The 26,461-nt window shown below is 40.9% G+C and overlaps 1 protein-coding gene across 9 annotated transcripts; it reads right to left on the bottom strand.

The window, feature by feature from the left end:
• Positions 1 to 271: 271 nt before the first annotated feature.
• On the bottom strand, positions 272 to 24,717 carry NCOA4 (nuclear receptor coactivator 4). Of its 9 annotated transcripts, XM_054242832.2 has the most exons (11): positions 24,653 to 24,717; positions 12,333 to 12,425; positions 11,586 to 11,740; positions 10,183 to 10,323; positions 9,912 to 10,000; positions 9,509 to 9,617; positions 8,323 to 8,412; positions 7,651 to 7,794; positions 5,642 to 6,646; positions 4,846 to 4,986; positions 272 to 1,795 (listed from the first exon to the last, which is right to left on the bottom strand). In XM_054242832.2, exons 2-11 carry the CDS (start codon positions 12,421 to 12,423, stop codon positions 1,790 to 1,792), a joined length of 1,971 nt encoding a protein of 656 aa, XP_054098807.1. In that variant the 5' UTR covers positions 12,424 to 12,425; positions 24,653 to 24,717; the 3' UTR covers positions 272 to 1,789. The 9 variants fall into 9 exon arrangements, with proteins under 9 accessions (XP_054098807.1, XP_054098808.1, XP_009007790.1 ...); XM_054242833.2 differs by lacking the exon at positions 7,651 to 7,794; XM_009009542.5 differs by lacking the exon at positions 12,333 to 12,425.
• Between the last annotated feature and the right edge of the window lie 1,744 nt (positions 24,718 to 26,461).

Below are 26,461 nucleotides of genomic sequence, written 5' to 3'. Positions count from 1 at the left end.
GTTTTCTCATCCATAGTATGAAGTTAATGAGGAATCCAGTAGAAAGGCACTGAGTTCTAGCTGAAGTACCATAGGTTTTTTTTTTTATAGATGTGAATAGGTTTCATAAAAGACTAAAAGTTTAATTGTTTGCTAATTTAAAATTTCATAAAGTACAATAATGTTATTTTTATGTTCAAGCTTTTTCTCAGATGTATTCCTAACCAAAAGTTACTGCATTTATATAACACCACATTTTGTGAAAATAGTTTTACAGATAACATGCAACAACTATGGCTGTTATGCTTTTAATGGAGGCAGATACAAAATTCATCAATGCAAAAGAATGTTTTACATACTCATTAACATAGTGATTAATGTAAATTATATTTTGACAATGTAAAATACAGTGTATTTGGCCTCAAAAAAGAAACTACAGAATTAGCTGCAACTTAAGAAAACTGAAAGGCTCCTTATGTTGTTTTTGCCCACCACCTTTATTGTAATAGTTCGAAGTGATATCTGGGGAGGGAATTAAGAAATAATACAAAGCTCTTTCCAGCTGTGGTTCAAAGAACTCTAGTGAAGCTGTATGGCAATGATATTGTGGGACCATGAAGTTTCCCCAGAAGTATTTCCAATAACAGGCAGTTAAGAAGCTTAATAGTTTCAAAGTCTGGAAAGCAGCAAAGATATCTAGAGAATTTAAAAACATTATAAACCCCACTTCTCTCCTACAGAGACATTTTAAAGCATGGGCATAACTTTAAGGAGACTGAGAAAACAGTACTTTTCATAAAGCTTCAATGAACACCCCAAGGCACAAGTGTTGAAAACAGCCTAGTCACTAAAACATCACCTTTGGAGGTACAGGTGTGCTGTGCTTGCAGGAGAAGGACGACTGTATCCCTAGTTAAAAGCACCAGGTGTCAAGCTCAGCTTCCATTTACACAGGATGCACCAATATAGTGAATAGTTCAAGTACTATACTACATTTCCAACATGTCTTTGCCTATTTGCCTAGTTGGCACTGGGGTTCTTTTAAACCCCGTAGGTCTATAGAATATTTTAAAAGGCTAGAACGACCTCAAAATAGTCTTGAAATAATACTGAACCCTTCTAAAAGAGCTCACAGGATATTTTAGTAACATTTACAGAAAGAACATTTGCAGTAGCTGAGTTTCAAGTGAATAGTAATGTAGAACATTTAGGCTAAAATGTTGGGTAATGTCAAAAATTGCCAAGATTATTAATACGTATTTTGATAATCACTATTAGCCAGGTTAATTTTTTGTGCAAAATACACTATATATTGATAGAGCAGGAAAATCATTATTTCATACCACTAACAAGAAAACCCACAGCAAGAGAAGCATCTATAGGGCAATTAGATGTTAGGGAAATTTGCTAGCTTTAGAATATATCAATATACCTCGATTACAGAAATACTTCATTTTTAAAACCAGAGTGAGTGTTTTCATGTACTTTTGGTAACGATCCAATCTAAGGAGCCTTGGAGGCTTGTGAAAAAGATGTATCCACAAAGATGCTGCATTTCTAGTGTGGGAGTAAATTAACACTTCTGTAAGAAGGAAGGAACTGAATCACCTCAGCATCAATAAACGTCATTTTCTTTTAAACAGTAACTCATAAATCTGATGAGTTACTTTGTTTTACTAGTTCAAAATTAGGTGAGAGAAGAAAGAACCAAGCTAATTGGTCAGACCCAGAAACACAATGATTTGGCAAGCCGCAGTCACCCAGCTCATGATGTGTGATAACTGGCAGAAAGGCGGTTCAACTCTTGTCTTCACATCTGTAAAGAGACACCCACGGATAAGTTATTCACTGGAGAATAAAAGCAAATTTTCCCTTCCTTAAAGCTCTGACTCATTTCCCAACACAGGCATACCTTGTTACATTTTTTACAGATTGAGGGTTTGTGTCATGAACTGTGCTCATTAAAGATGGTAAACTTTTCATTAATATATGTCTTGAATGCCCACCAAAAAGCCTTTCCCCATTTCTCTTCCCTCTACTCAGGCCTCCCTATTCCCTGAGACAAAACAAGATTGAAATTAGGCTAATTAATAGCCTACAATTGCATCTATGTGTTCAACTAAAAGGAAGAGTCTCCATCTCTTACTTTATTTAAATTGAAAGCCAGAATTGATTAAACTTAGTGAGAAAGTCATGTTGAAGGCCAAGACAGGTTGAAAGCTGGGCAGGCTTTTTGCATTAGCCAAGCTGTGAGCACAAAGTCAAAGTTTTTGTTTTTTGTTTAGCTTCAAATTCTGTGGATGAAAAGTTCTTGAAACTAGAAGTGCTACTCCAGTGAACACAAGAATGATTTAAAAAGCAAACAGACTTATTTCTGATATGGAGAAAGTTTTAGTGGTCTCGATAGAAGATCAAACTAGTCACAACATTCCCTTAGGCCAAAGCCTAACCCAGAGTAAGGCCCTAATTCTCTTTAATTTTATGAAGGCTGAAAGAGGTAAGGAACCAGAAGTTATGTTTGAAGCAAGCAGTGGTTGATTCTGTTTAAGGAAAGAAGCCATCTCCATAGCAAAAATGCAAAGTGAAGTGGCAAGTTATCTAGAAGACCTAGCTAAGATAACAGATGAAGGTGGCGACACTCAACATTTTCAGTGCAGACAAAACAACTTTCTATTGGAAGAAGTAGTCATCTACAACTCATAGCTAGAGAGATAAGTCAATACCTGTCTTCAAAGGACAGGCTGACTCTCGTTAGGGACTAACGCAGCCGGTAACTTTTTTTTGGAAATGGTCTCGCTCTATCAACCAGGCAGGAGTGCAGCAGAGCTATCATAGCACACTGCAGCCTTGACCTCCCAGGCACAAGAAATTCTCCCACCTCAGCCTCCTGCGTAGCTGGACTACAGGCATGCTTCACCATACCCAGCTAATTTGTTAATTCTTTTACAGACAGGGTCTCTGTATGTTGCCCACACTGGTCTTGAACTCCTGGGCTCAAGCAATCTTCCCATCTCCACCTCCCAAAGTGCTCAAATTGCAGGCCTGAGTCAATGGTGGCTATGTTGAAGCCAGTGCTCAATTACTATTCCAAAAATCCTAGGGCCCTTAAGAATTATGCTAAATCTACTCTGCCTGTGCTCTATAACAAAGCTTGGATGACAGTGCACCTGTTTACAGCATGGTTTACTGAATATTTTAAGCCCTCTGTTGAGAACTACTGCTCAGAAAAAATATTCCTTTCAAAATACTACACTCATTGACACTGCACCTGGTCACCCAAAATCTCTGATGGGGATGTAAAAGGAGATTAATGTTTTTATGTTTGCTAATACCACATCCAGTTTGCAGCCTATGGATCAAGGAGTAATTTCAACTTTCAAGTATTATTTAAAAAATACATTTTTTTAAGGCCCTAGGTACCTATGTTCCTCTGATGGATCTGGGCAAAGTAAACTGAAAACCTAGACAGGATTGATGCCAGTAACACTATCATGATACATGAGAGGAGGTCAAAATATCACATTAACAGGAGTTTGAAAGAAACTGATTCCAACCCTCATGGATGGCTTGGAGGAATTCAAGACTTCAGTGGAGGAAGTAACTGCAGATGTGGAAACAGCAAGAGACCTAGAATTAGAAGTGGAGCCTGAAGATGTGACAACTGCTGCAATCTCATGATCAGACTTAAACAAATGAGTAGTTGCTTCTTATGGATGAGCAAACAGTGATTTCTTGAGATAGAATCTACTCCTGGAGGGCGGGTGCGGTGGCTCACGCCTGTAATCCCAGCACTTTGGGAGGCTGGGAGGGCAGATCACAACATCAGGAGTTCAAGACCAGCCTGGCCAATGTGGTGAAACCCCGTCTCTAATATAAAAATTAGCTGGGCATGGTGGCATGTGCCTGTAATCCAGCTACTCAGGAGGCTGAGGCAGGAGAATTGCTTGAACCAGGACCCAGGAGGCAGAGGTTGCAGTGAGCCGAAATCACACCACTGCACTCCAGCCGGTGCGACAGAGCAAGATTCCATCTCAAAAAAAAAAAAAAAATCTACTCCTGGAGAAGATGCTGTGTACATTGCTGAAGTGACAACAAAGGATTTAGAACATTACATAAACTTAGCTGATAAAGCAGCCACATGGTTTGACTCCAATTTTGAAAGTTCTACTGTGGATAAAATGCTATCACACAGCAGCACATGTTACAGAGAAATATTTCATGAAAGAAAGTCAATCAATGCAGCAAACTTCATTATCTTATTTAAAGAAACAGACACAGCCATCCCAGCCTTCAATGAGCTACTATCCTAATCAGTCAGCAGCAATCAACATCAAGGCAAAACCCTCCACTAGCAAAAAGATTACATGTTAATGGCTCAGATGACCATCAGCATTTTGTTATAATAAAGTACTTTTTAATTGAGGTATGTACATTGTTTTCTTAAGACATAATGTTATTGCAGACTTAGCAAACTACAGTGTATTATAAACAACTTTTATATGCAATGGGAAAACAAAGTATTTGTGTAGCTCACTTTATTGGGATATTTGCTTTATTGCAGGGGCCTGGAACCAAACTCACCTTTGAGATAGGTCTATAAGCTACTAGAATCCACATGGGATCTGAAAATTCCCAAAAGTTACATCTTGAAAGTTCACTTTGAAGTATGCCTAGTTAGTTCATAAAGCAAATTCAATTAAAATACATGAACTTTTTATGAGCTCCCCCTGTCCCACCCTCACTTGCCTAACATACATACTATTAAAAGGGATATGGTTCAATGACCCAAGTACGACTTCATATGTAAGACAAAACATTTATAAATAGCTATAATCTGTAATTCCCATGCTGGTGGCATGTACCCACCTGTAGAGGAGTTCGATATAACCACTTCTCTTTATCAACTTTAAGCTGCATACAGGCAAAGAGATCGCAAACTGCAGGGAGGCCGTAATGGTCTGGGGGGAACTTACGTTCCTCCTGTAGAGGTGAATTAAGTAATACTTCCTGCAATACAAGAAAAGAGGCTGCTTCATGGAAACTAGGAGGCATGAGACCAACTTTTTTTCCATAAAGGGTCTATAGAGAATAATTTAAATGTTGGCCATTTTCTCTAACAACCAAAAACAAAGGTGACAATTATTTCCACCCCAAATATTTGCCATAAATAGCAGTAGAACAGGCTAGATTCTTTTCTTTCCTGAAGGATGGGGCTTAGTCCTGAAAAATGCACAGAACAAAACCATACATCCTTCACTCCAAATTTAGTATTTGACATATTCAACGATCTGGCCGGTTTGCAAGGTTTGGGATTATGAAATATAAAACTCTAAGCCAGGTGTGGTGGATCATGCCTGTCATCCCAGCAGTTCAGGAGGCCAAGGCAGGCAGATCGCTTGAGCTCAGGAGTTCAGGAGACCAGCCTGGGCAACATGGTAAAACCCCATCTCTACCAAAAATGCAAAAAAACTGGCCAGTCACGCCTATGGTCCCAGCTACTTGGGGGGCTGTGGTGGCGGGGAATGGCTGGAGCCCGGGAGAGGGAGGTTTCAGTAGCCAAGACTGCACCACTGCACTCCAGCCTGGGTGACAGAGATTCCCATCTCAAAATAAACAAATAAAAATAAAACTCAGAAACTGCTATTTTGATGTTTATGCTCACCTGGGCCTTCTTTCGAAGCAGCCACTTGTCTTCTCCAGAGGATAACTGGCTGACGTTGCCCATCTTTTTTCCTGGCAGGACCCAGTCTGCTGTATTAAAGGGACACCAGAAAGTGCTCATGGGGCTTTTAAGCTTTTGTTTACCAGCTCTGTCTTCAGTACTAGGCACTTCCTTGGGACTTCCTTCTTTGTTTAGAGGCCTGATAAGCCACTCCGACAAGGGGCTGTTCTTTATGACTTGGAAGGAATCAGCAATTCTAGAAGGAACCATTGCCTTTGGTGCTTTAGGTTGTTCTATTACTTCTTTTCTAGAAGGACAGAGCCACATATTCAGGGAATCTTTATGCTTCTCAGGCTCAGGTTTGGGTTCCATGGGCATCCCATTTTTATCCTTTCCTTCTTTCTTCAGAAGCCATTTATACAGAGCCTCCTTCTCACAATTCTCATCACACACACACTCTGCAAAGCTTGTGCAGGGCTCATTGGCTCTGCACACCTCCTCTACCTTACATGGGTCCTGACGGTTCTGGACAAGCCAATCCTCTGTAACCACACTGGTGGTGGACAATGGTTTCTTGGCCTCCAAGTGGTCATTCAGGCACTTCAGATTGCCCAGGTTTTCAATCTCTACACCTTTGGGCTGGTTTCCCTGACAGTTGGTACAGGAGTCAGTCTTGACAAGCCAATCATTCACATTATAGGACTGGAACAAGAGCTTAAACTTCTCACTGATTTCATGACTGCCATTCTCAGGCTTCCCCAGCTTATGGGATTCCTGGGGAGTCACCAGCCAATCTGATAAGTCCATCTTATCTTGATCGGGAAGCTCTAGATCTTCAACCTTTTCCATTTCAGTGGAGAAAGAACCAGCAGTAGAATGGCTGTTACACTTTTGGTAACTTGGTTTTTCAGGAACTTCCTGTTGCTGACTCTTGAGGAGCCAGTTTTCTAAGTCCTTTAGGTTTCCCCAGACATTACTGAAGAAATTGCAGGCTCTGGAAGAAGTCTACACAAAAAGTACACAGTATTAGTTTGGCAAAATAATGATGACTGCTTTGGAGATTCTGTCTGCATATTTACTGTCTTGCCCAGTGTTTTAAAATTTAAGTACACAAAGCCAAAAGGCAAGGTATTTCTCTGTTTAGATATCTTACCTGATAGAAAAGGGCTAGTATCTCTGTGTAATATGCCTTTACAAATAAAGAATGCAAAAAATGGGCAAAGGATATGATCAGGCAAGTCACAAAAGAAGCCTAATAAACATGAAAATACTCAACCTCCTTACTAATGGAAGAACAAACAAAAGCGAAATTCTATTTTTTGTCAAATTCAGACAAAAAATCCTAAATGATTATTACTCTTAGGCTTCAGGGAAGCAAGTACTCTAATATTCTCCTGGTGAAACTATACACTGCTGGCAACTTCCTGGAAAGCCAAATTGGCAGTATGTATCCAAAGCCTTAAAGGGTATGCAAACTGCATCTAGGAATGCACTTTCTAGAAATGTACTCCTAAGGAACTAATCAAGAATGTACACAAATAACTGGCTCCTGGATGTTTAGGGAATCCTTGTTTCTATCAAAAGAAACCTGAATTTAAATTACAGCCAATCAATGATATACTACTAAATACTTTATAGAAGAAATGACAGAGAAATGTTACCACTATACTGGTGAAAAAAATCTACTCACCAAAACAGGACTTACAGAATGATTCTTTTAAAATATATATGTATAGAAAACGGAAGTATATAAACGCTTAACTTTCATTGTTACAGTGTTTTTCTTTGTGTTGAGATTATGAGTTTATGAGCTTTTCTTATGTAAAATTATTTTTAAAATTTTCTATGATAAAGAGTTCTTTATTTTCTAAACTTTCTATGATGAAGAGACTATTAATAAATGTTTACAGACTGCAGCCAAAAACTTAACAAAGACACATGCTACTCATTAATAACTAACCCCATCTACTGCTGTGTCTACTGTAGAAACAATAAAAGCAGCAACAGACCTGACTATTCTCCAAGGTCTGCTTTTGGGTGAGCCAGTCCTGGGGGTTGGTGCTGGATATGTAAGGAGCCTGAGAGCCACTGGCAGGTTTGCTTCCAAGGAGCCATTCGCTGAGAGGGACAGCTGCAATACTGGATGCTGACTTCTGTTAATCACATAATACTTTGCTGCTTAACAAGGAATGTCAAAGGCAGTAGAAAGTTCACCAGAAAAAAGAGCAGCTCTCTAATCTTGGCTTGCAACTGATTCTGGGCAAGTCATGTGCCTTCCAGAGCCTCAATTTTCACAATTATAAAACAAGAGACAGCTGGTATCTAGGGAGTTTCTCAACTAAAACATCTAGAATCCTTTATTCATATTGCCATTCCTTTTAGAAATATATCATCTCTACAAAGTATAAAGAGGATCCCTCAAAGAGAGCCAGTATCAATAAGACAGCTAATGAGAATTTCCTATGAACTGACTGATAATAACTTTATCTGTTAATCAGCCCCTAAAGACATCTAAATTTCTATTTGGCATGCAGTCTCAAGGAAAGCATTCAATTTCATAAACTAACTCACTGCCACTGGTACTTATTCACAAATAGTAGCATTTTTTAATGCTATATAAAACCCAAATGAAATATAAGGCAAGTAATGACTCAATTACCAGAAACAAAATGATACTTTACCTGCTCTGGCATTGGGATATAGCCTCTCTTCTCCAGGAAGGGCCCAATATTTGATGAACTAGCATGAGCCATCAAGTGCTCAGGAATTTGCTATGAAAGAGACAATTTAATCATATTATTTATACTGTGCTACCAAAAAAGTGAAATTATAATTCAAAATTTCAAAAGTGTTAAAGCATTACCATTTCATTAGAAACATCAATCACAGTAAATCCCATGACTTACAAAGTAGTTATCAAATTTGAGAGTACTCACCATGTAAATATCATATAAAAAATCTTTACCGGCTGGGCAAGGTGGCTCATGACTGTAATCCCAGCACTCTGGGAGGCCAAGCTGGGCAGATGACCTGAGGTTGGGAGTTTGAGACCAGCCTGACCAACATGGAGAAACCCCGTATCTACTAAAAATACAAAATTAGCTAGGCGTGGTGGTGGTGCATGCCTGTAATCCCAGCTACTCGGGAGGCTGAGGCAGGAGAATCACTTGAACCTAGGAGGTCGGAGGTTACGGTGATCCATTACAGTGAGCTGAGATTATGCCATTGCACTACAGCCTGGGCAACAAGAGTGAAACTCTAAAAATCTTTACCAGAATTGGTTGTATTACCATTTTTAACAAGACTCAAATGTTTGGTTCTTTATTAAAAACTATTCAAACCATAAATTTTACAAAAAATATATCGAAAGCATTTAGAGATATACATGAGGTATTCCAAAGACTATCACTGAGTTGACTATATTCCAGGGACTACCAATCTAGGCAACTTAATCAGAACATAATTTTTTTTTTAAAGGCTGAGTCTTACTCTGTAGCCCAGGTTAGAATGCAGTGGCACGATCTCAGCGCACTGCAACCTCTGCCTTCTGGGTTCAAGCAATTCTCCTGCCTCAGCCTTCCAAGTAGCTGGTATTATAGGCGCCCACTGCCACACCCAGCTAACTTTTTTGTATTTTTAGTAGAGACAGGGTTTCACCATGTTGGCCAGCCTGGTCTCAAACTCCTGACCTCAAGTGATCCGCCTGCCTCGACCTCTCAAAGGATTACAGGCATGAGCCACCATGCCCAGCCAAGAACATGAAATTTTTGAAGCTAATAAAATTCTCAAGAAAGCCATTATTTATAGTAATTTTTTTTAAGGCCACAGATTTGCAAAGTACCCAATGAAGTATGTGAGATTACTCACAATGGTTTTGAGAGACCCAAAGGTGGTGATGGTCTGGCGCAGAGCAGTTGTGTCGGCTTCAAAGAGCAGGACAGTTGAATCTTCAGGTTTAAGGGTCAAACTGCCCAGTCTGGGGGAAAAAAACAAAATTTGGCTATTTTTAAGAAATACCTGTTTCATCAACTTCATCTCAAACCAAAAGCCAAACTGTGAGTAATTTTAAATGACTACATTCACTTAAAAACTCAACCAAAGGTAGATGGCTTATTCATGTATCAGCGAATATAATATTAAATATATGAAGCAGAATGATCTTAGCAACACAGAAGTTAAATACGACACATGCAGTGAGTTACAAAATCGACTTTCTTTTAATATGCCAAAGTTAGAGCCAAAAGTTAAAATAAGTAAAAAGGGTCATTACCTCTCTAGGCACACAGAGACTTGATTGGCTAGATCTTTGTTTTGGGTACACTCCAGTTGATGAGTAAGACAATTGAACTGGCCCAATAACTAAAAGAAAAATGAAACCATCTAGCCACAATGATACCAAAAGCACCAAATATACTCAAGTTAAGAAATAGACTTGAGATTAAACTTTTATCTGATCTATATTAACACCGCATTACAAGGAAGATATTCTCTGGCAACCAGAATCCATGCTCGAACCAATTCTAGCCATGCAGTCACCTTACCCAGTACAGCTGCTGAGCTTGCTGCTGAAGTGTCTCCTCTTTAAGCTGATAGATGAGGTCCACCTGTTCGTATAGCCACACCTCACGGCTTCTAAGGCATTCCAGGTGACGGCTTATGCAACTGTGAATCTGAGCTTTGACCTAGGAAACATATACATGTTAGCTTCTTAGTGTTATAAGTCCAAAGAACGATGTTTCCCACAGAACAGTGAAGTTCTGAAACTTTTTTTTGTGGGAGGAGGGGCTCGTAAATCCTTATTATTATCTAATGACATCTATGAAGTATTCCCCCCAAAAAATGCTTATTTTCAAGATTTTGCCTATAATTTCAGGGTTTAGTGTCCCAAAGCCCACCCAAGGACCCATTAAAGCCCTATGGACCCCAGTTTAAGAATCCCAACCATAAAGGCATACCTAAACTTTAAAATCCTCCTTCAATACCCATCCTTCTAAGAGGATTAGGTTTAATTTGGGTGTACTTATCAAGAGAAAATACAAGAATGTACCTGGAGATACTGATCCCCCTCGGTTTTCTACAAAATTTTAAAACCTATGGTTTTACAAGTTTATCAACAGAATAAAGACAGAGTGTTAACTTAATAGCTAGCCCTTAATAGCTAGCCCCTTATCTCTTTTCTCACCCCAACAGAATGGGCAGTCCATTCACAGCAGACCAATTCAGTAATGAGATATGCCACCACATGTCAACAGCTAGAAGACCATTAGGGTGGACATTTTAAGTGAACTTATAAACTAATGTTTCTAGAAGCATAAACAGTGATTGAAACAGGGTTAAATATAAAAATCCCAAGGGAAAAAGTCAAAACAGGCCATAAATCATCCATGACAACACACATAAGAAACTACATTTTAAATCATATTTGTTTTCTGCTTAATAAAGTTGTGTTTTAAAGTCATGTAATACTTGGCTACCACACACAACAACAAAACATTACTGGAAGTAACAACAGATTTCACTCCGGCTTGCCCTAACAGATATTCATTTACAGAACCATGCCATTAAGCAGTTAAAAGATGATGGGAAGGATGCTCAAGTGCATCCTTCATGCATCAAGAGGATGCAGTTGAGGATACTGCTCACTCATTTCGTATTTTTACTGATTACAGTGCCTGAGGAAGTATACAGAGTAGTAGTCAAAAATGCATGCTAACTAGAATTTTCTAGAATGGCACAGGGTTTTCCAGACTCTTCTAGCATCTACTTTATTTTCCCCTTGGGATGAAAGGCACCAGTATACCAGGCAACTGACTAGGACCAAGTAGACCATGCAAGGCATGGAGTGCAATTTTTTGCTGCCACAGAGAGACCAAGTCCTTGGCCATGCTCTAACCAGCCCTGTGACAAGAGTCCAAACACAGGAAGAGAAAAGTACATGTCACACCTCTCGCAAGTTATCTTTAATTTGCTGCTCAGCCCGGAGAACTCCACCAATAGCAAGTTCCAAGTCCCTCCGTGCATCACTACATCTCAAAAGGGGTTCTCTATTACTGGAGCTGCCACTCTGGTCTTGGAAGGTATTCATTCTGCTCACTGCTCCTTTAAAAGAAAAAAATATATATAAATAGCACCATAATTACAACCAAAAACCACCTTTCAATCATCCCTCAAATGATCATTCCAGCCAACTCCCATTACTAACTACTTAGATTACTTCCAACACTGGACCTAGCACAAAAGATACTTTTAATAAATATTGTCTACTCCCACCCCTCTACCACTGCTCCTGCCATAAAACTCTATAATCTACTTTAGTGACCCTTTACATGTGAACAGCTATTTCTGGAAAAATACACTAATTGTCCTGAATCAACAGAGCACACGGTGTCCAGAAAAGTTAAAAGAACATTAGAATATAATTTTCTATTTATAACACATAGTCATATGAGGCATGTGTTCCTCTTTGCAGATTTAGAGATGAAGACTAAAAGATACAGAAGTATCTTTGATTACTTTGAAAATAAGCTGCAAACAATCTGATACACAACGTTTAAAACACTGTTTAGAAGATGGAATTTTTAATTTCCCCTTTTAGGTAGAACTTTTTTTTATTTAGGAAGAACTTAAGAAAGACTTCATAGCTAGGAAGCTCTCAAAAATATAACATAGGGCCAGGCACAGTGGCTCATACCTGTAATCCTAGCACTTTGGGAGGCCGAAGGGGCTGGATCACTTGAGCCCAGGAGTTTGAGACCAGCTTGGGCAAAATAAAGAGACCCCATTTCTACCAAAAAAAAAAAAAAATTAGCCACATGTGGTGATTCGCACAGCTATTTGGCAGGCTGAGGTGGGAAGATCACCTGAGCCCAGGAGGTTACAGCTGCAGTGAGCTGTGACTGCACCACTGCACTCCAGCCTGGGTGAGAGAGTGAAACTCTGTCTAAAAACAACAAGAAAGAATAACAGATACATAGATATGTTTTTATATACAGAAAACTGTATATAATATATAATACAATGTGTATAACAGATTTTATGTGACAAAATGATTTTATATGATTCTGATATAAAGGAGACACAGAAATTGGAGTGGGAAAATAGAGTTCTCTAATAAGCTCAGGTTTAGAAGCAATAAGAAATAGGAATGGGAACAGCATATAATGATATAATGAGATTGTAACACAAGAGTGTCAGTAAAGCCACAAAGTAAAACTTGACAAAAGCTACCGGAAAAATAATGACACAGTTTTTAAACACTGAGAAAAAGGCAGAGGTGATTACTAGAACCCAGAAGAGATTCACTAAGCCCTGTGATACTAGTTATTTCCTTCTGGATTGTTTTACTAAACTGGCAAGTCAAATAATGCTGTAGACACAAAGGGATGACAGGAAGACTTGTGGCAAGACCGAACGTTATCACTATGGACAAAGTGAGTATCAGCTAAAGAGAAGCACAATTAAACTGAATACTAAGATTACTTTTTACAAAATACTCAAAGGACGACAGACTAAAGCCAGTTTGTAAAGTTTTTAGAGGCACATCCCTGTTTTTTCTAATTACCTGTATGAAAACATAGAAGACAAACATTAAATCTGGAAGTAACACGGGGCTGTGACAGAAACAGATTCCAAAACAATCTGTACACAGCTGTTAAATCTTACAGAACATAATGTAAGTTTTTTATACTTTAATCAGGGAGGGCAAAGAAGAGAATAATTCCTTTTTTAAAGAGTGGAAATCTTTAATCAAAAGTAAATTCTCTGTGAATTCGCAGTGTGCTGGGTCTGTGGGAAAAATAACTTACAATAGTGTTTGTCACAGGATTAACTTGTTCCATTATTAGACTATTATAATCCAATTATTATTAGACTAAATTCAAAACTTACTTCTGAGTAAAAAGCTTTAGAAGAGGACACTTAGAAAAAGGAAAGAGGCCTCAAAACCATGAAAAACTTCTCCAGGAAGAAAGGCTGTTTAGCCAAGATAAGAGACGTATCTCCAGGAGGACATGATTACTATTCTAAAGTATGTGGAGACCTGTCAACTAGAAGAATTAAATTTATTCAGAAGAGACACAAGGCAGTAAAAAAGATTAATAGGAGGCATGTTAGGCAATATATCAAATAACTTCCTAACAGTCTTGAAAGCAATGACTTTCTCAAAGAAGCCAGCATTGGAGTGAAAAGTGGCCCACCCAGTGTAGAGTCCTCTAAGTGGCTGACTGCCCATTTGAGACAAAGGAACTTTGGCAGTCCTTGTCTCCATCTTTAAGACTAAGTTTAGGGCCAGGTGCCTAGGCTGAAAACTGGAGAGGGACAAAAGTGGTGAGTCCTTCCCTCAAAAATAACGTATTCTGAGGGAAGTGAAAAGAAGCAGCCCAACACTTTCTGTCCACTAACTCAGCAAAAGACTCGATTCAGGAACTAGAGTTTCTATAAGAAACTGAACAATTCAGGAAATTTTTTAACTTTCCCTTGCTGATTTTGTTTCATCAGTCTGTTTCTACATAATCATCTATAAAAAGAAAGGCCTGCCTTAATTGGATTTCACAGAAGTCCCTGTGGAAATTTTTCCAACCTTGGACACACCAACAGTGGTTACTTTGCAGCCTCCTTTTGCATGCCATAGGCTGCCTGTGTTAGGCAGAAGTGTTAGCGTGCACTTGGCACTCACTGTGGGGACTATGAAAAATACCTGCATCACACGGGTGAAACGCTGGCTCAGATTTGGAGAGCTGGGGCATGATGGGCTGCTTCACTTTGCACTTAGGTCAGTTATGCAAGACATGTTGAGCAGTCTTTCAAACGTATTAACCAACCTTCTTCATCTGTGCCAAATTTCCCACTCTTAGGTCCTCACCATTTGTGTGGAATGCCACAATGCCTGGCACAGTGTAAAATTTAATCATTGCTTCACAATGTCAAAATCCCAGAATTCCGGAACATATGAGAGGCAAACTCAAACACATACAGTGCTGACTATATTACTAGATTCCTAAAGCAAGTCCTCTCAATTCAATCACAAGTACTAATATTACATAATAAGAGAATACAGCAGGAGTTCACACACTGGACTTTCCCCTTATCAGCTACAGACAGAATGTAGGATGAAATTTAAGTTACAAAACTGATTTTTCCACACACAGTTATATTTTTTCAAATTAAAATGAATGTTATCCTTCAAAAGTCATCTTTAGAACTCATTTGTCAGCCACAAAGAAAACCTGTTTCATTTCTTTACGGTAAGTCCCAGGACGCTGTCCCTTTGCTGCCTTTGGCTCTTTCTGTCCCTCCTCCTCCCTGTGTCTCAGTCAGAGCACAGTCAGCTTTCAGAGCCCAAAAACCAAGAAAGGAGCTGTGCAAAGGCTTTCCCTCTTGCATTATGATGAAGAGGAAGAGCTGAAATGAAGAGTCCAACCATGGGTAAATTTAAATCACAATGAGTAGACGCCTGAGCCAGCTGTACGGAATGTTACATCCAAAGAGACTGGTATGAGGTAACTAGTTCACATGGCCATTTTCAACAGTTATTCACCATTTGTTTCATGTTCAAGAGCCAGAGTACCAAGCTTGACCGTTAAGAGGTCATGCTGGAGTCTGACAAACCTGAATTCTGGCTGTGTCTCCAAACTTGAGACCCCTGAGCTAGTAACTTAACCTCTCTGGGCCTCAACTTCCTCAGGAGAATGGTAGACAAGGATGGTAGCCACAGAGGGCTGCAGTAAGGTTAAAGTGAGGCATTATTTATCTACCGGCACTTAGCCTAGCACCTGCACACTGTAAGCACTCCACACTGCAGTGGTTATTGTTAACAGGTTTAGCTGGCAGGCTGTAAAGTCAACAGGCCCTGACAGAATCCTGTAGCCATTTATCAGGGCTATGACCTTGCACCATTTGCCCTTGTAGAACCTAACTTCCTAATTCTTAAGTGAGGACTATAGATTCACAGACTTAGGGGTAAGGAAGTGGTGCTTATTTAATAAATATACGCTTTCCATCTAGTCTTTCACTATACAATATAGCAAAGGGCAATCTTTTATTTACTCCAAAAACTCAATAGTCTAAACCCTCTAATATATACCAAGTATATATACTTTCAACTGTTTTCTTACTGTAAAAAAATTGGACCAAATCAGCTCTGATCCTAATATTCAAATCAATAAAAGATTACTAAAAATGTCTTTTTATCTTCACCATTATACTCCAAAATATTGTCTGACCATCTTCAAAAGAGAATTGCCTTAAATGTTTATTTTTTGAGACAACATTAGAAGTTTAAGTGGTTTCTAAAACTTACGTACCTCTAGGATCCCTGTCCTAAATTTGGGGGTGGAGAAGTAAAGGAGGAAGACAGAAACACACATACCCTTCAAACAAATAAAACCTGGAGTTTTGTCAACAAGGAATTCTTTAAACTATATATGACATGCTTACACAATGCTTTGCACAAATGTATAAAGTCTGAAGATCATGAGACCAGAATTGAGCAACTAACCACAAATGAAGCTAAGTCATTACCGTACAGCTTAACCATAAAATTTCCAAAGAGCTATAACTCTTGTGACCCCCACAAATTACAATTTAAAGCTGAAAAATAGTTCCTCACAAGCCTATTTTAAAAAACAAAAGTAAAAAATAAAGCTGAAAAAATCTTGGCCATCTCTTTAACGTAACACTTTCATTCTACAGATGAAGCCACAAAAGCTCAAATAGTTTAAGTGTCGCATCTAAAGGGCCACAGCCAGAAGGGGTAAGATTTGGGTTTAGAACTATAGTTCCCAAGGTCTGCTTCTGGGTTCTGCCTCCCAGATGAGCTTGTTCTTCCTTTAGTGTATTATCACCCATAAAGTATTTTTATTTGCCAACACTAGAGATAAAAATGAACATTCCAATGGATTACTATTGAAATAACTTCCATTAAGATTTTCACTTTATTGTCATAGTCCTCATTAAGTTATAACCACGATTGCTCAGAATCTCCTGCCTTGGATAACACTAATAAACAGTACCATTGTATGTCATGATAGGCTCAGAAAAACCAAAACACTGCCCAGTACCAATGCAAATCGTTCTGATTCAACATGTGTATCACAGCCACTCCAGTTTCATTTGTCTGTAAGAATGAAAGCAGTGGCTCACACCTGTAATCCCAGCACTTTGGGAGGCTGAGGTGGGCGGATCATAAGATTTTTTCAGCTTTATTTTTTACTTTTGTTTTTTAAAATAGGCTTGTGAGGAACTATTTTTCAGCTTTAAATTGTAATTTGTGGGGGCCACAAGAGTTGTAGCTCTTTGGAAATTTTATGGTTAAGCTGTACGGTAATGACTTAGCTTCATTGTGGTTAGTTGCTCAATTCTGGTCCCATGATCTTCAGACTTTATACATTTGTTTAAAGCATTGTGTAAAGATCTCATATATAAAGAATTCCTTGTTGACAAAACTCCAGGTTTTATTTGTTTATTTTTAAACCCCATCTTTAAAAAATAATAATAAATAAAAAGAAAAAAAAGAAAGCTCAGACTAGATCATCTCTAACCTCACCTTCCAGCTCTCACATTCCATGCCCCCTTGCCACCTGTCCCTCCCCCTCCAAAAGACTCTACTTTTTACTTATTTGCCTGGCATCCCAGTCATTGTTAAAAGGCCAAGTGCATCAACTATCCACAGGATACCTATGTGTTCTATGATTACTACACTCGAAATACTAATTGAACAATTTGGTTATCTTTGATGAGACAACCTGCATTAGATCGTCTGTACACACTTTTAGTTTTAAAAAAATTATAAATTAAAAAATATTTTGCAATTTTACCTTGAGATTTTTTTTCACTTCACACATTCTTTCTTCCATCTTTTTAAGGTTATTTTTTATACAACTCGTTAACTCAAAAATTATATACATCATACCCTAGCCCCAGCCCACTTTAAATTCTGTATCAAGACAAGTAGTTTCTGAAATCCAGAACCTGGTTCTCTGTAATCTTTTAAAAACCATACAAACGTTAATATTGCAACAGATATTAACGGAAGGTAATAAACTCACTATTGAGCATTTTTAGATTTAACACTTCACAGGTTCAGATTTTTCCACCTTTATACTAGTAACAGAGAGAAATCAATCCCAGCACATCAACCTTTTTTGTTTTGTTTTTGAGTCAGAATTTTGCTCTTTCGCCCAGGCTGGAGTGAAGTGGCGCGATGTCAACTCACTGCAACCTCTGCCTTCCAGTTTCAAGCTATTCTCCTGCCTCAGCCTTCCGAATAACTGGGAGTACGGATGCCCGCCACCACACTAGGCTAACTGTTGTATTTTTAGTAAAGACGGGGTTTCACCATGTTGGCCAGGCTAGTCTCGAACTCCTGACCTCATGACCCACCCGCCTTGACCTCCCAAAGTGCTGGGATTACAGGCGTGAGCCACCGCGCCCAGCACATCAACTTTCTAAAGAAGTAACTGAAAACTGACCACAAGGCGTTTCTAATTCGAAAGCAACAGTGACTCATGCGGCTTTCGAGGCTTCCCAAATGCCCTTTGCGGAAGCACAGCACCTTCAGGAGCCCTCGCCCTCTGGTCCCCGGAAGCCAGCAGGCTCCCAAGTCCCGGTCGCTGCTCCGCACGCATGTGCGAGGCCGCGGCGGTGTCCCAGCTCCTGCCTGGCGCCAGCCCAGTAAGACTGCTGGCCGCAAGGACTCCCGCTGCGGCCTCAGGATTGACAGACGTACCTCACAGGCCAGGTCACCGACACACCAGCTGCCCAGCGAGCAAGAAGCTGCTTTATTCGTGACCCGAGTGCGGAAGGCCCCAGAGCCAGGGCAGCGCCTCACCCACACGTCACACGGCAGCCACCGACGAGCTGGAGCGCTCCAGCCAGAGGCAGGGAGGAACGGAAAACTCCGCCCCTGTTGCCGCGCTCCCCGCCCATCCTCGCTGGCGCTCGCGGCCCCCGCGCAGCTCCCACGCCGCTGGGCCTCCCCTCTAGGCACCTGCTGCCCCCGCCCGGCCGCCCAGGGCGAAGCCAGCTAACTGGGCCTCGGATGGCACCCGGGGGTCCTCTCCTGCCTCTCCTCTCCCCACTTGCTACACCCGATAATGGGCCCAACTCAATGAGAATTATATGAACTATAATGAATTATATGAACTAAAATGTTTAGGACAGTGCCTGGCATATAGCACGACTTACCTGTGACTATCATGCTTATGATAGCTTTCCCTTTTCTCCAAGATAATCCTCATAGCCTACATATCCAATTAGACCAGAAGAAGAAATCTAGACAACGTTGTAATTCCATTTCCTTTTAGTCGATTTTTGAATGTAAAATATTCGCTCTTGTCTTGCATATAAAGCTATTTTTGTAAAGAATAAGAGTAAAGCAAAATCACATGAGAAACACCAAAAGGGAACACTAAGGGGCCATCACACTCAAGCAACTCTGGGTCTGAAGCCAAAGGCCTGAAAACCCAGGGGGCCACTGGTGTAAATCCTGAAGCCCAAAGTCTGGAGAGCCTGGAGTTGTGTTGTTCAAAGACAAGAAAGGAGGAATGTATCCCAGCTCCAGCAAATAGATATGCCTTTTCAATGTTTTTGTTCTCTCTGGGCTCCAGCAGATTGGATGGTGCCCACACACATTAAGAGTGGATTTTCGCCACTAATCTACTCGGATTCACACCCTAATCTCCTCTGGAAACAGACATACCCCAAAACAACATATTACCAAGTTTCTAGGTTTCCTTAATCTAGTCAAGTTGACACCTAAAATTAACCATCACAGCTCTCTACTTCCTGGCCTCACTCTGGCTCTCTTGCTGTGTCCCAGAATAGCTCTTGCACGCTCATCTACTGGAGAGCTGTTCTATGCATAGGCTAGTTTGGTTTATCTTGGCTATCAGCTCTCTCTGCCAGCAATGCCAGTCTCTCCTCTTCTCCCTCCTTGTCTGCTTTTCAAGTCACCATCACTAATGACAAAGCCTTTCCTGACCGAGCACCTCACTCCTCAATACTTTTGGCCAATACAGTTGGCTGCTGCCTGCTGCATGACCACTGTAATCTGTATGGGTTTCCAGCAGGACACCTGTAACACTTACTGCCCTATTGTTACATGCCTGCCTCCTGAGCCTGATGGCTTCATGAGAGAAGAAACCATGTCTTATTGATTTAATAGAATTGTACATCTTACTACTGAGCAGACAGCCTGGTATCAGTACCTTGGCATTACCAATCCTTCACATTCTATGTGCCACTGAATTGACATAAAGAGAAGAATGTCCCTGGCATTGTACAGTGCTTGTCCCTAAGTTCAACAGAGGCCTAAGAGATTTTAGACAAACAGATGGATGAATAAATGATAAATTAATGTTTAGGTTCAGACTAGCCACAGTAAGTATGGTATAGTTCTGCTTTAAACATAGATACTGTATTAATGCAGGAAGGTTTTTTCAGAGGAAAAAATTGTTTTTAACACAAACTATTACTTTTGGATTTTTTTTCAAACAAAATTGACAAGGTTGTTGCCACTGAACGTATGATCCCAGAATAAGTGCTGAGATAGTGTCTTTCCTGCTGTCAGAACCACAAAGCTCAGCCTCATAGATTCACACAAACAGCAGCAAGATTGTGGGTTAAAGGGGACACATTTACCATATTTTACAGCCAAACTCTGGGTTTTTTTCCTCAGACTTGGCAGTACCACAGAAATTCTAACTGAATTTCAAGTTGAATATAGGGAACTATATTCAACTTGAAACTTCTTGCCATAACATAGCCAAGGATAGGAAAATATGTTACTTACCTACTATCACAGTAATAATGCCATTTTATCCTGATTTTATATCACAAACATTTTGTAGTTCTCCCATAGAAGCCAACAAGTGATAAAATATTAATATTTTCTCTCCTCTAAAGCCTGGAAGACTAGCAATAATGCCAAAATAAAGTTCAAAACACACCTGAGATTATATTCTTTTGAAAGCTGTAATTGTCTCAATATTAAAATACTTAACTTCTCACCTGTGACCAAGGCGACAAACAAAACCTTTTAACCTATTTTGTCAGCTACTCACTACTTCACTGAACCAAACTGCCACATTTATAGAGCACTTGGGTAACGCTGCATAAAAGGAATATTAAACCCCAAAGGTGCCCCCAAACACACTGCTAACCCCAAAAAGGAACATCTTGACTAATCAAGCTGGGCAAAATCAAGGATGACAACTTGGGATAAGAATGACTAACAGTGTAGAGTCATTCATATCAGAAGTAAAAGTAGCAACCTCCAAATAATTGTTTTGAGGTATTGTAAGCTAAATGATCACTATAATGTTATGATTTCCCAATCAAAGAAGCTAAGTTGAAAAGGACAATATGGCAGCTCCTCTAACTGACAAGCATAGAGATAGTATTAATGCCTACTAGCCAGAGCGACAGTGGTCAACTGGGCCCCTATTCCAGCCTAGACCTCCACATTGTTCATGTGCATTCTATGTTGAAGCAATGTGTCCAGACATAACTATATGAAAACAAAATCAAAATGAAAACCTTAGATGAAAATTTTAAAAGGACTAAAAAATAGCAAGAAGAGTAATTTAAAAAGTACCATGGACTTCTACAGTTCTTCCATGAAACTGAACTTAACCCAATGCATACATACTGGTTGGGTGGTCCATTATAGCCACTTTAGACTTGCCTTTGCAACCTAACCAGTATGTAAACAGAGGCAGTGAATTCACTGCTGATTTCAGTAATGGTTGAGAAAGTACTCTGAATTAGCAGCACATTCCACTGCATATCCTAAAGAGTGACAAATCTGCATTTTCTGAGGCTAGGTGTACTTTGTTGGAAAGATCTGATGACTAGTATATGTAAAGCACTTAAAATAGTGCCTGATGCACATTAAGGGCTATATAAGTATTAGCTATTTTTATTGCTTTTAGTCAAAGAACGGGATATAATAAAGAAAGAAAAAGTACATTAATTTCATCACCATCATCTCTCTCCTGGACTCCTGCAGAAACCTCATGACTGCTATCTACTCTTCCCCTCCTCCCCTACCCTTCCCCTCCTGCTGCTCCTTTCGCACATCCAGGATGCTTCTGCCTCAGGGCCCTTGCACTTTCCTCCAGGTATCCTAAAGCCCAGGCCTTCACTTCCTTCAGGTGTCTGCTCAGAAGTAACCTCCTTTCAGTGGGGCCATTCCTCACCATCTTTTATTTTAAAAAGTCTTGCCTCCCCTCCCCTCTCCCTTAAAATGCTTTATTACTCTCCATAGTACTGACTGCAGTCTGGCATGTAGCAACCATTTATTTTCTGATCTCCCTTCAGAAAACACACTAGAAGGTAAGTTCCACATGGCGGGGACTTTGTCTTTTTGTTCACTGTTGTATAGTATGTGTTAAATAATTAGTTATTGAGTAAATGAATTCAGTCAGTATTTACATATAGTCTATTATGTGCCAAGCTTTTTTAAAAAACTTATCTCGTTTAGCCTCACAAACCATTAAAATGGCTATTATCATCACCATTAATTAAAAAAAAAAAAAAAAGGCTTGACAAGGTTAAATATATTACCTACAGTCACAAACTTCCAAGTACAAGAGCCAAGATTTAATCCCAGATCTGAGTCTAAAGTCCCTAACCACACCTGGTATGCTGAAAGAGTAATGAAGTATTAAGGTATTACGTATTCATCCAACAACTATGTATTGAGTACCTAAACTGACACTACTGTGATAGTCCCTCAGAACACAATGGTGAACCTGCCACCTAGAGGAGAATTTATATCATAGATTCACCAGGCAGAAAATACTAATTCTTTGAAATAAGAGACTGAGTTCAAAGTCCATCAGCAGTAGAAATGACTGGTTCTGAATGCTAATATTATATGAGGGAAAGTATTATAAAACACTAGGGGCTCTCAAATGGCAGGGGAGGGATATGTGTCAGGGTATCCTATGGAGTTTTATGAAACCCCTTCACAGGTTCCTGAGATTCTGGCACAGCTATGCTGATTTATTAAAATAGAGGTGAGGAGTACTATGTAGTTCTAAAATATATTCTCTCCCTTTGAGAAGCACATCTTCCTTTCCTTCCATAGCTCAATGTGGTTTTCCATTTCTGAAATACCTGTTTGCACAAAGGTAATAATGTAACTGTAGAGATTTATTAGATATAAATTATCACAAAACTTTCAAAGGGTAGGACTTTCTTTAGAGACCCAAGGACAAAGGCTCTCTGGAACGGAGGAAAGGAGAATATGAAGGGAATGTTATTGTGCTAGACTTTACATATATTATCTCATTTACTTATCTGAGCAAATCCGCAAGCTAGCAAATCTTCAAATGAGAAAACCAACTAAATTGCCTAAGCCACAAGGTAGCAAATGAATCTTCCTCCATTGCATCATTAGGGTAAGTCTTTCTCAAATGGTCTCACGCACTTTAAAGTTTGGAAATGTCACAGTAGGATCTTGGTACAGAAATGGGCTATGACTTCCTGTGCCATCTTCATTCCAATAAGTAACTCGAGAGTCTCTAAAACTTAGTTCGAAATTACCAAGTGCGTGGTGGAAAGCTAAGTCTATCCAAAAGCAGTTACTATGGTGAACCCGACTCTGATTACAAAGTGACACAGCTCATGCCTGTAATTCCAGCACTTTGGGAGGCCGAGGAGGGTGGATCACTAGAGGTCAGGAGTTCGAAACCAGCCTGTCCAACATGGCGAAACCCTGTCTCTACTAAAAATACAAAATTAGCCAAGCATGGTGGTGCATGCCTGTAATCCCAGCTACTCAGGAGGCTGAGGCAGGAGAATCGCTTGAACCTGGGAGGCGGAGGTTGTAATGAGCCAAGATTGTGCTATTGCACTCCAGCCTGGGCAACAAGAGCAAAACTCCATCTCAAAAAAAAAAGAGGGCCGGGCGCGGTAGCTCAAGCCTGTAATCCCAGCACTTTGGGAGGCCGAGGCAGGTGGATCACGAGGTCAAGAGATCGAGACCATCCTGGTCAACATGGTGAAACCCTGTCTCTACTAAAAATACAAAAAATTAGCTGGGCATGGTGGCGCATGCCTGTAATCCCAGCTACTCAGGAGTCTGAGGCAGAGGAATTGCCTGAACCCAGGAGGCGGAGGTTGAGTGAGCCGAGATGGCGCCATTGCACTCCAGCCTGGGTAACAAGCGAAACTCCGTCTCGGGGGGCGGGGAAAAAAAAGTGACACAAAAAGGTGTGGTTAAGAGGGAAAAAAGTTCTGCCTCTGGGGTCAGATAAATACTAGCACTCTGACTTTTGTCATTCTACTTCCGCCATTCTTGATTACATCATTCCACATTAAATCCCGTGCCAGGTGAGATTACTATTATCGTTGTTCCCACCACAAGAATTTAGTTCCATGAGAATAAGGAGTGTGTCCATTTTTTTCATTGCTATCCTCAACATCCTGGCACCAAATAAATAAATAAATGATTGTTAGTGGAATGAAACAATGAATGAGCAAGCCTCTCTCTTCTCATCTGTAAAACAGACATAATCAAGCTACTTTTCGCAATTGGGAGAATTAAATGAGACGGTATGTGTTTGGCACACAAAAGACCAAAAAACCAAGTATCTTCTTTGCATTTCCACCTAACAAGCTAGAAATGGATTATGTTCCGGACCCGTACAGCAAAACAGACAGCGCCTCGCCCGAGGCCCAGGCAAGAGGCGAGAGAAATTGTAAACTTGGAACTGTCACACCCAAAGCCAGGGGAAGGCCGGCGAGGAGCAGGAGGTGTCCGGGGCCGGGTGTGAGGAGGATCCAGGAGGAAAGGATAGGCCCGGGCCCGGCGTGTGGAGGGAAGGGGAGAAGGCCGGCCCGGGCCCGGCAGGCAGACAGGAGGAGGTGCCCGGGCCCGGCGTGTGGAGGGAAAGAGAGGAAAACGCAGGCCGGGCTGGGTGTCGGTCGGGTCGCGAAGGGACGGACAAAGCCGAGCCCAGCGGGTCAGCGGTCATCGCGCCTCCGCACGACCCATGGTGTTCTTACCAGGTCCGAATGCCTCTCCGGGAGATCCGAAAGGACCTTGGATGGACTGAGACTCGGCCCCACACAAACCTAGGGCCCAAAGGCAGAGTTCTCGCGAGAACACAATCTTCCTCCCAGGCCTCTCTCCATACGTCTGACAGTCTCGCGAGATCTCCGCTCGGGTCAGCCGGAAGCCCTTGACTGCCCTCTAGAAGGCGCAGAGCGCAGGCGCACATACCCTCCCCGCCCTTGCACAGTGTCCTTTCGCCCTTCGTAAATAAATCAACTTAAATGAAGCAAACATTTTTTTTTTGAAGGCAAATTGGGTGCCGATTACCATCCCAAGTGATTCAGATGTCCTCACAAACTAGATATTATATAGGTTCAACGTTCAGATGCAAAAATGAGTATCATAAGACACAAAAGGCTATATGATGTATAATTCCACCTTTGCCACATTTTTTTTTGCCAAAGATTGAGTAAATAAACCGGCTGAGGGGGCTCACGCCTGTAATCCCAGCACTTTCAGAGGCCGAGGCGACTGGATCACGAGGTCAGGAGATCTAAACCATCCTGGTTAACACGGTGAAACCCGACTCTACTAAAAATACAAAAAACTGGCTGAGCATGGTGGCGCGTGCCTGTAGTCCCAGCTACTCAGGAGGCTGTGGCACGGGAATCCCTTGAACCTGGAGGCAGAGTTTGCAATGAGTTGAGACCAGACCACTGCACTCCATTCCAGCATGGGCGACAGAGCAAGACTCCGTCTCAAAAAAAAAAAAAAAAACAGGTTGAGTAAATAAATAAATGTCAGAGCCCAGATTCTTTTTTCTTTGAGACAGGGTCTGGCCCTGTTGCCCAAGCTGGAGTGCAGTGGCGCAATTTCAGCTCGCGGCAACCTCTTCCTGCTGGGTTCAAGTGATTCTCCCGCCTCAACCTTCTGAGTAGGTGGGATTACATACAGACATGCGCCATGGTGCCTGGTTTTAAAATTTTTTTTGTATGGAGACAGGGTCTTTCTGTGTTATACCAAGACTACTCTCAAACTGAGCACGAGCGATCGGCTCACCTCACCTGGAATTACAAGCCTGAGCCACCACGGCCAGCTTACAGCCCAGATTATAACCCACATTATTTACTTGTGACCAGATGTTAAAATAGCGCTTCTTTCTGTCTCAGTTTTGACAGAGGGCCTCCATACTCGGTTGGCAACTGTTTCCCCACATTCCCCAGCAAAGGAGAAGATCATAGCAGGGTTTTATGGATCCCACCCAATAGTGACTCCTACAAGGGGCAAGGCAACCTCACTACAAAACAACAGGAGAGAAGATTCTGATGCAGAAGCTAAGATAACAATCATAGGCTGTAAGTGAAAGGGGAGCTGTGGAGAGAGAGGCCCACAGAAGTCCCAAAGAAACTCAGCTTAGAACATGACCTCAGGCAGGAGGAGCCCTTAACTCTCCTGTACCCCATTCCCTCTCAATTCAGATACACCCCTGGAATGAGACTTCATATAACTCAAAGTGTAACTCAGACCATCTTTTTAAGTTATCTGGAGGTGACCAGGAAAGCTAAGGAACCTGTCTAGATTGCTCAACTGGCCCACATAGCATGTTTAAACAGAAGGGGGACAAAGGAAAATAAAGCTGTTTATCAGTTATCCACTGATTGTTCAACAGATGACTGTTTGCCCATTTCTGATCTGTCACGTACACACAGCTGACTCCAAGCCCTAGGAGAGCAGGGTTCTCTCCTGAGATCTCTCTGGTTCACTGCTGTATCCCCAGGTCCAGAGCACTTCCTGGTCCAGGTGTTCAGTACAGACCTGTT

Source organism: Callithrix jacchus, chromosome 12 (assembly GCF_049354715.1).
Source record: "Callithrix jacchus isolate 240 chromosome 12, calJac240_pri, whole genome shotgun sequence".
NCBI lineage: Eukaryota > Metazoa > Chordata > Mammalia > Primates > Cebidae > Callithrix > Callithrix jacchus.
The sequence above is the reverse complement of the archived record's forward strand: the minus strand, read 5'-3'. Positions and strand labels throughout refer to the sequence as shown.

Bases quoted from the DNA above. Each gene is read 5' to 3' on its own strand.
- NCOA4 (XM_054242832.2), bottom strand. From the start codon at position 12,423: ATGGGGTCTCTTTATTTTGCCCAAGCTGGTCTCAAACTCCTGGGCTCA. The intron at 10,324-11,585 runs GTGTGACATGTA...TATGTTTCCTAG, and splicing joins TTAAAGATAACTTGCGAGAG to GTCAAAGCTCAGATTCACAG. The intron at 4,987-5,641 runs GTGAGCATAAAC...CTTGTATTGCAG, and splicing joins TGCTTCGAAAGAAGGCCCAG to GAAGTATTACTTAATTCACC.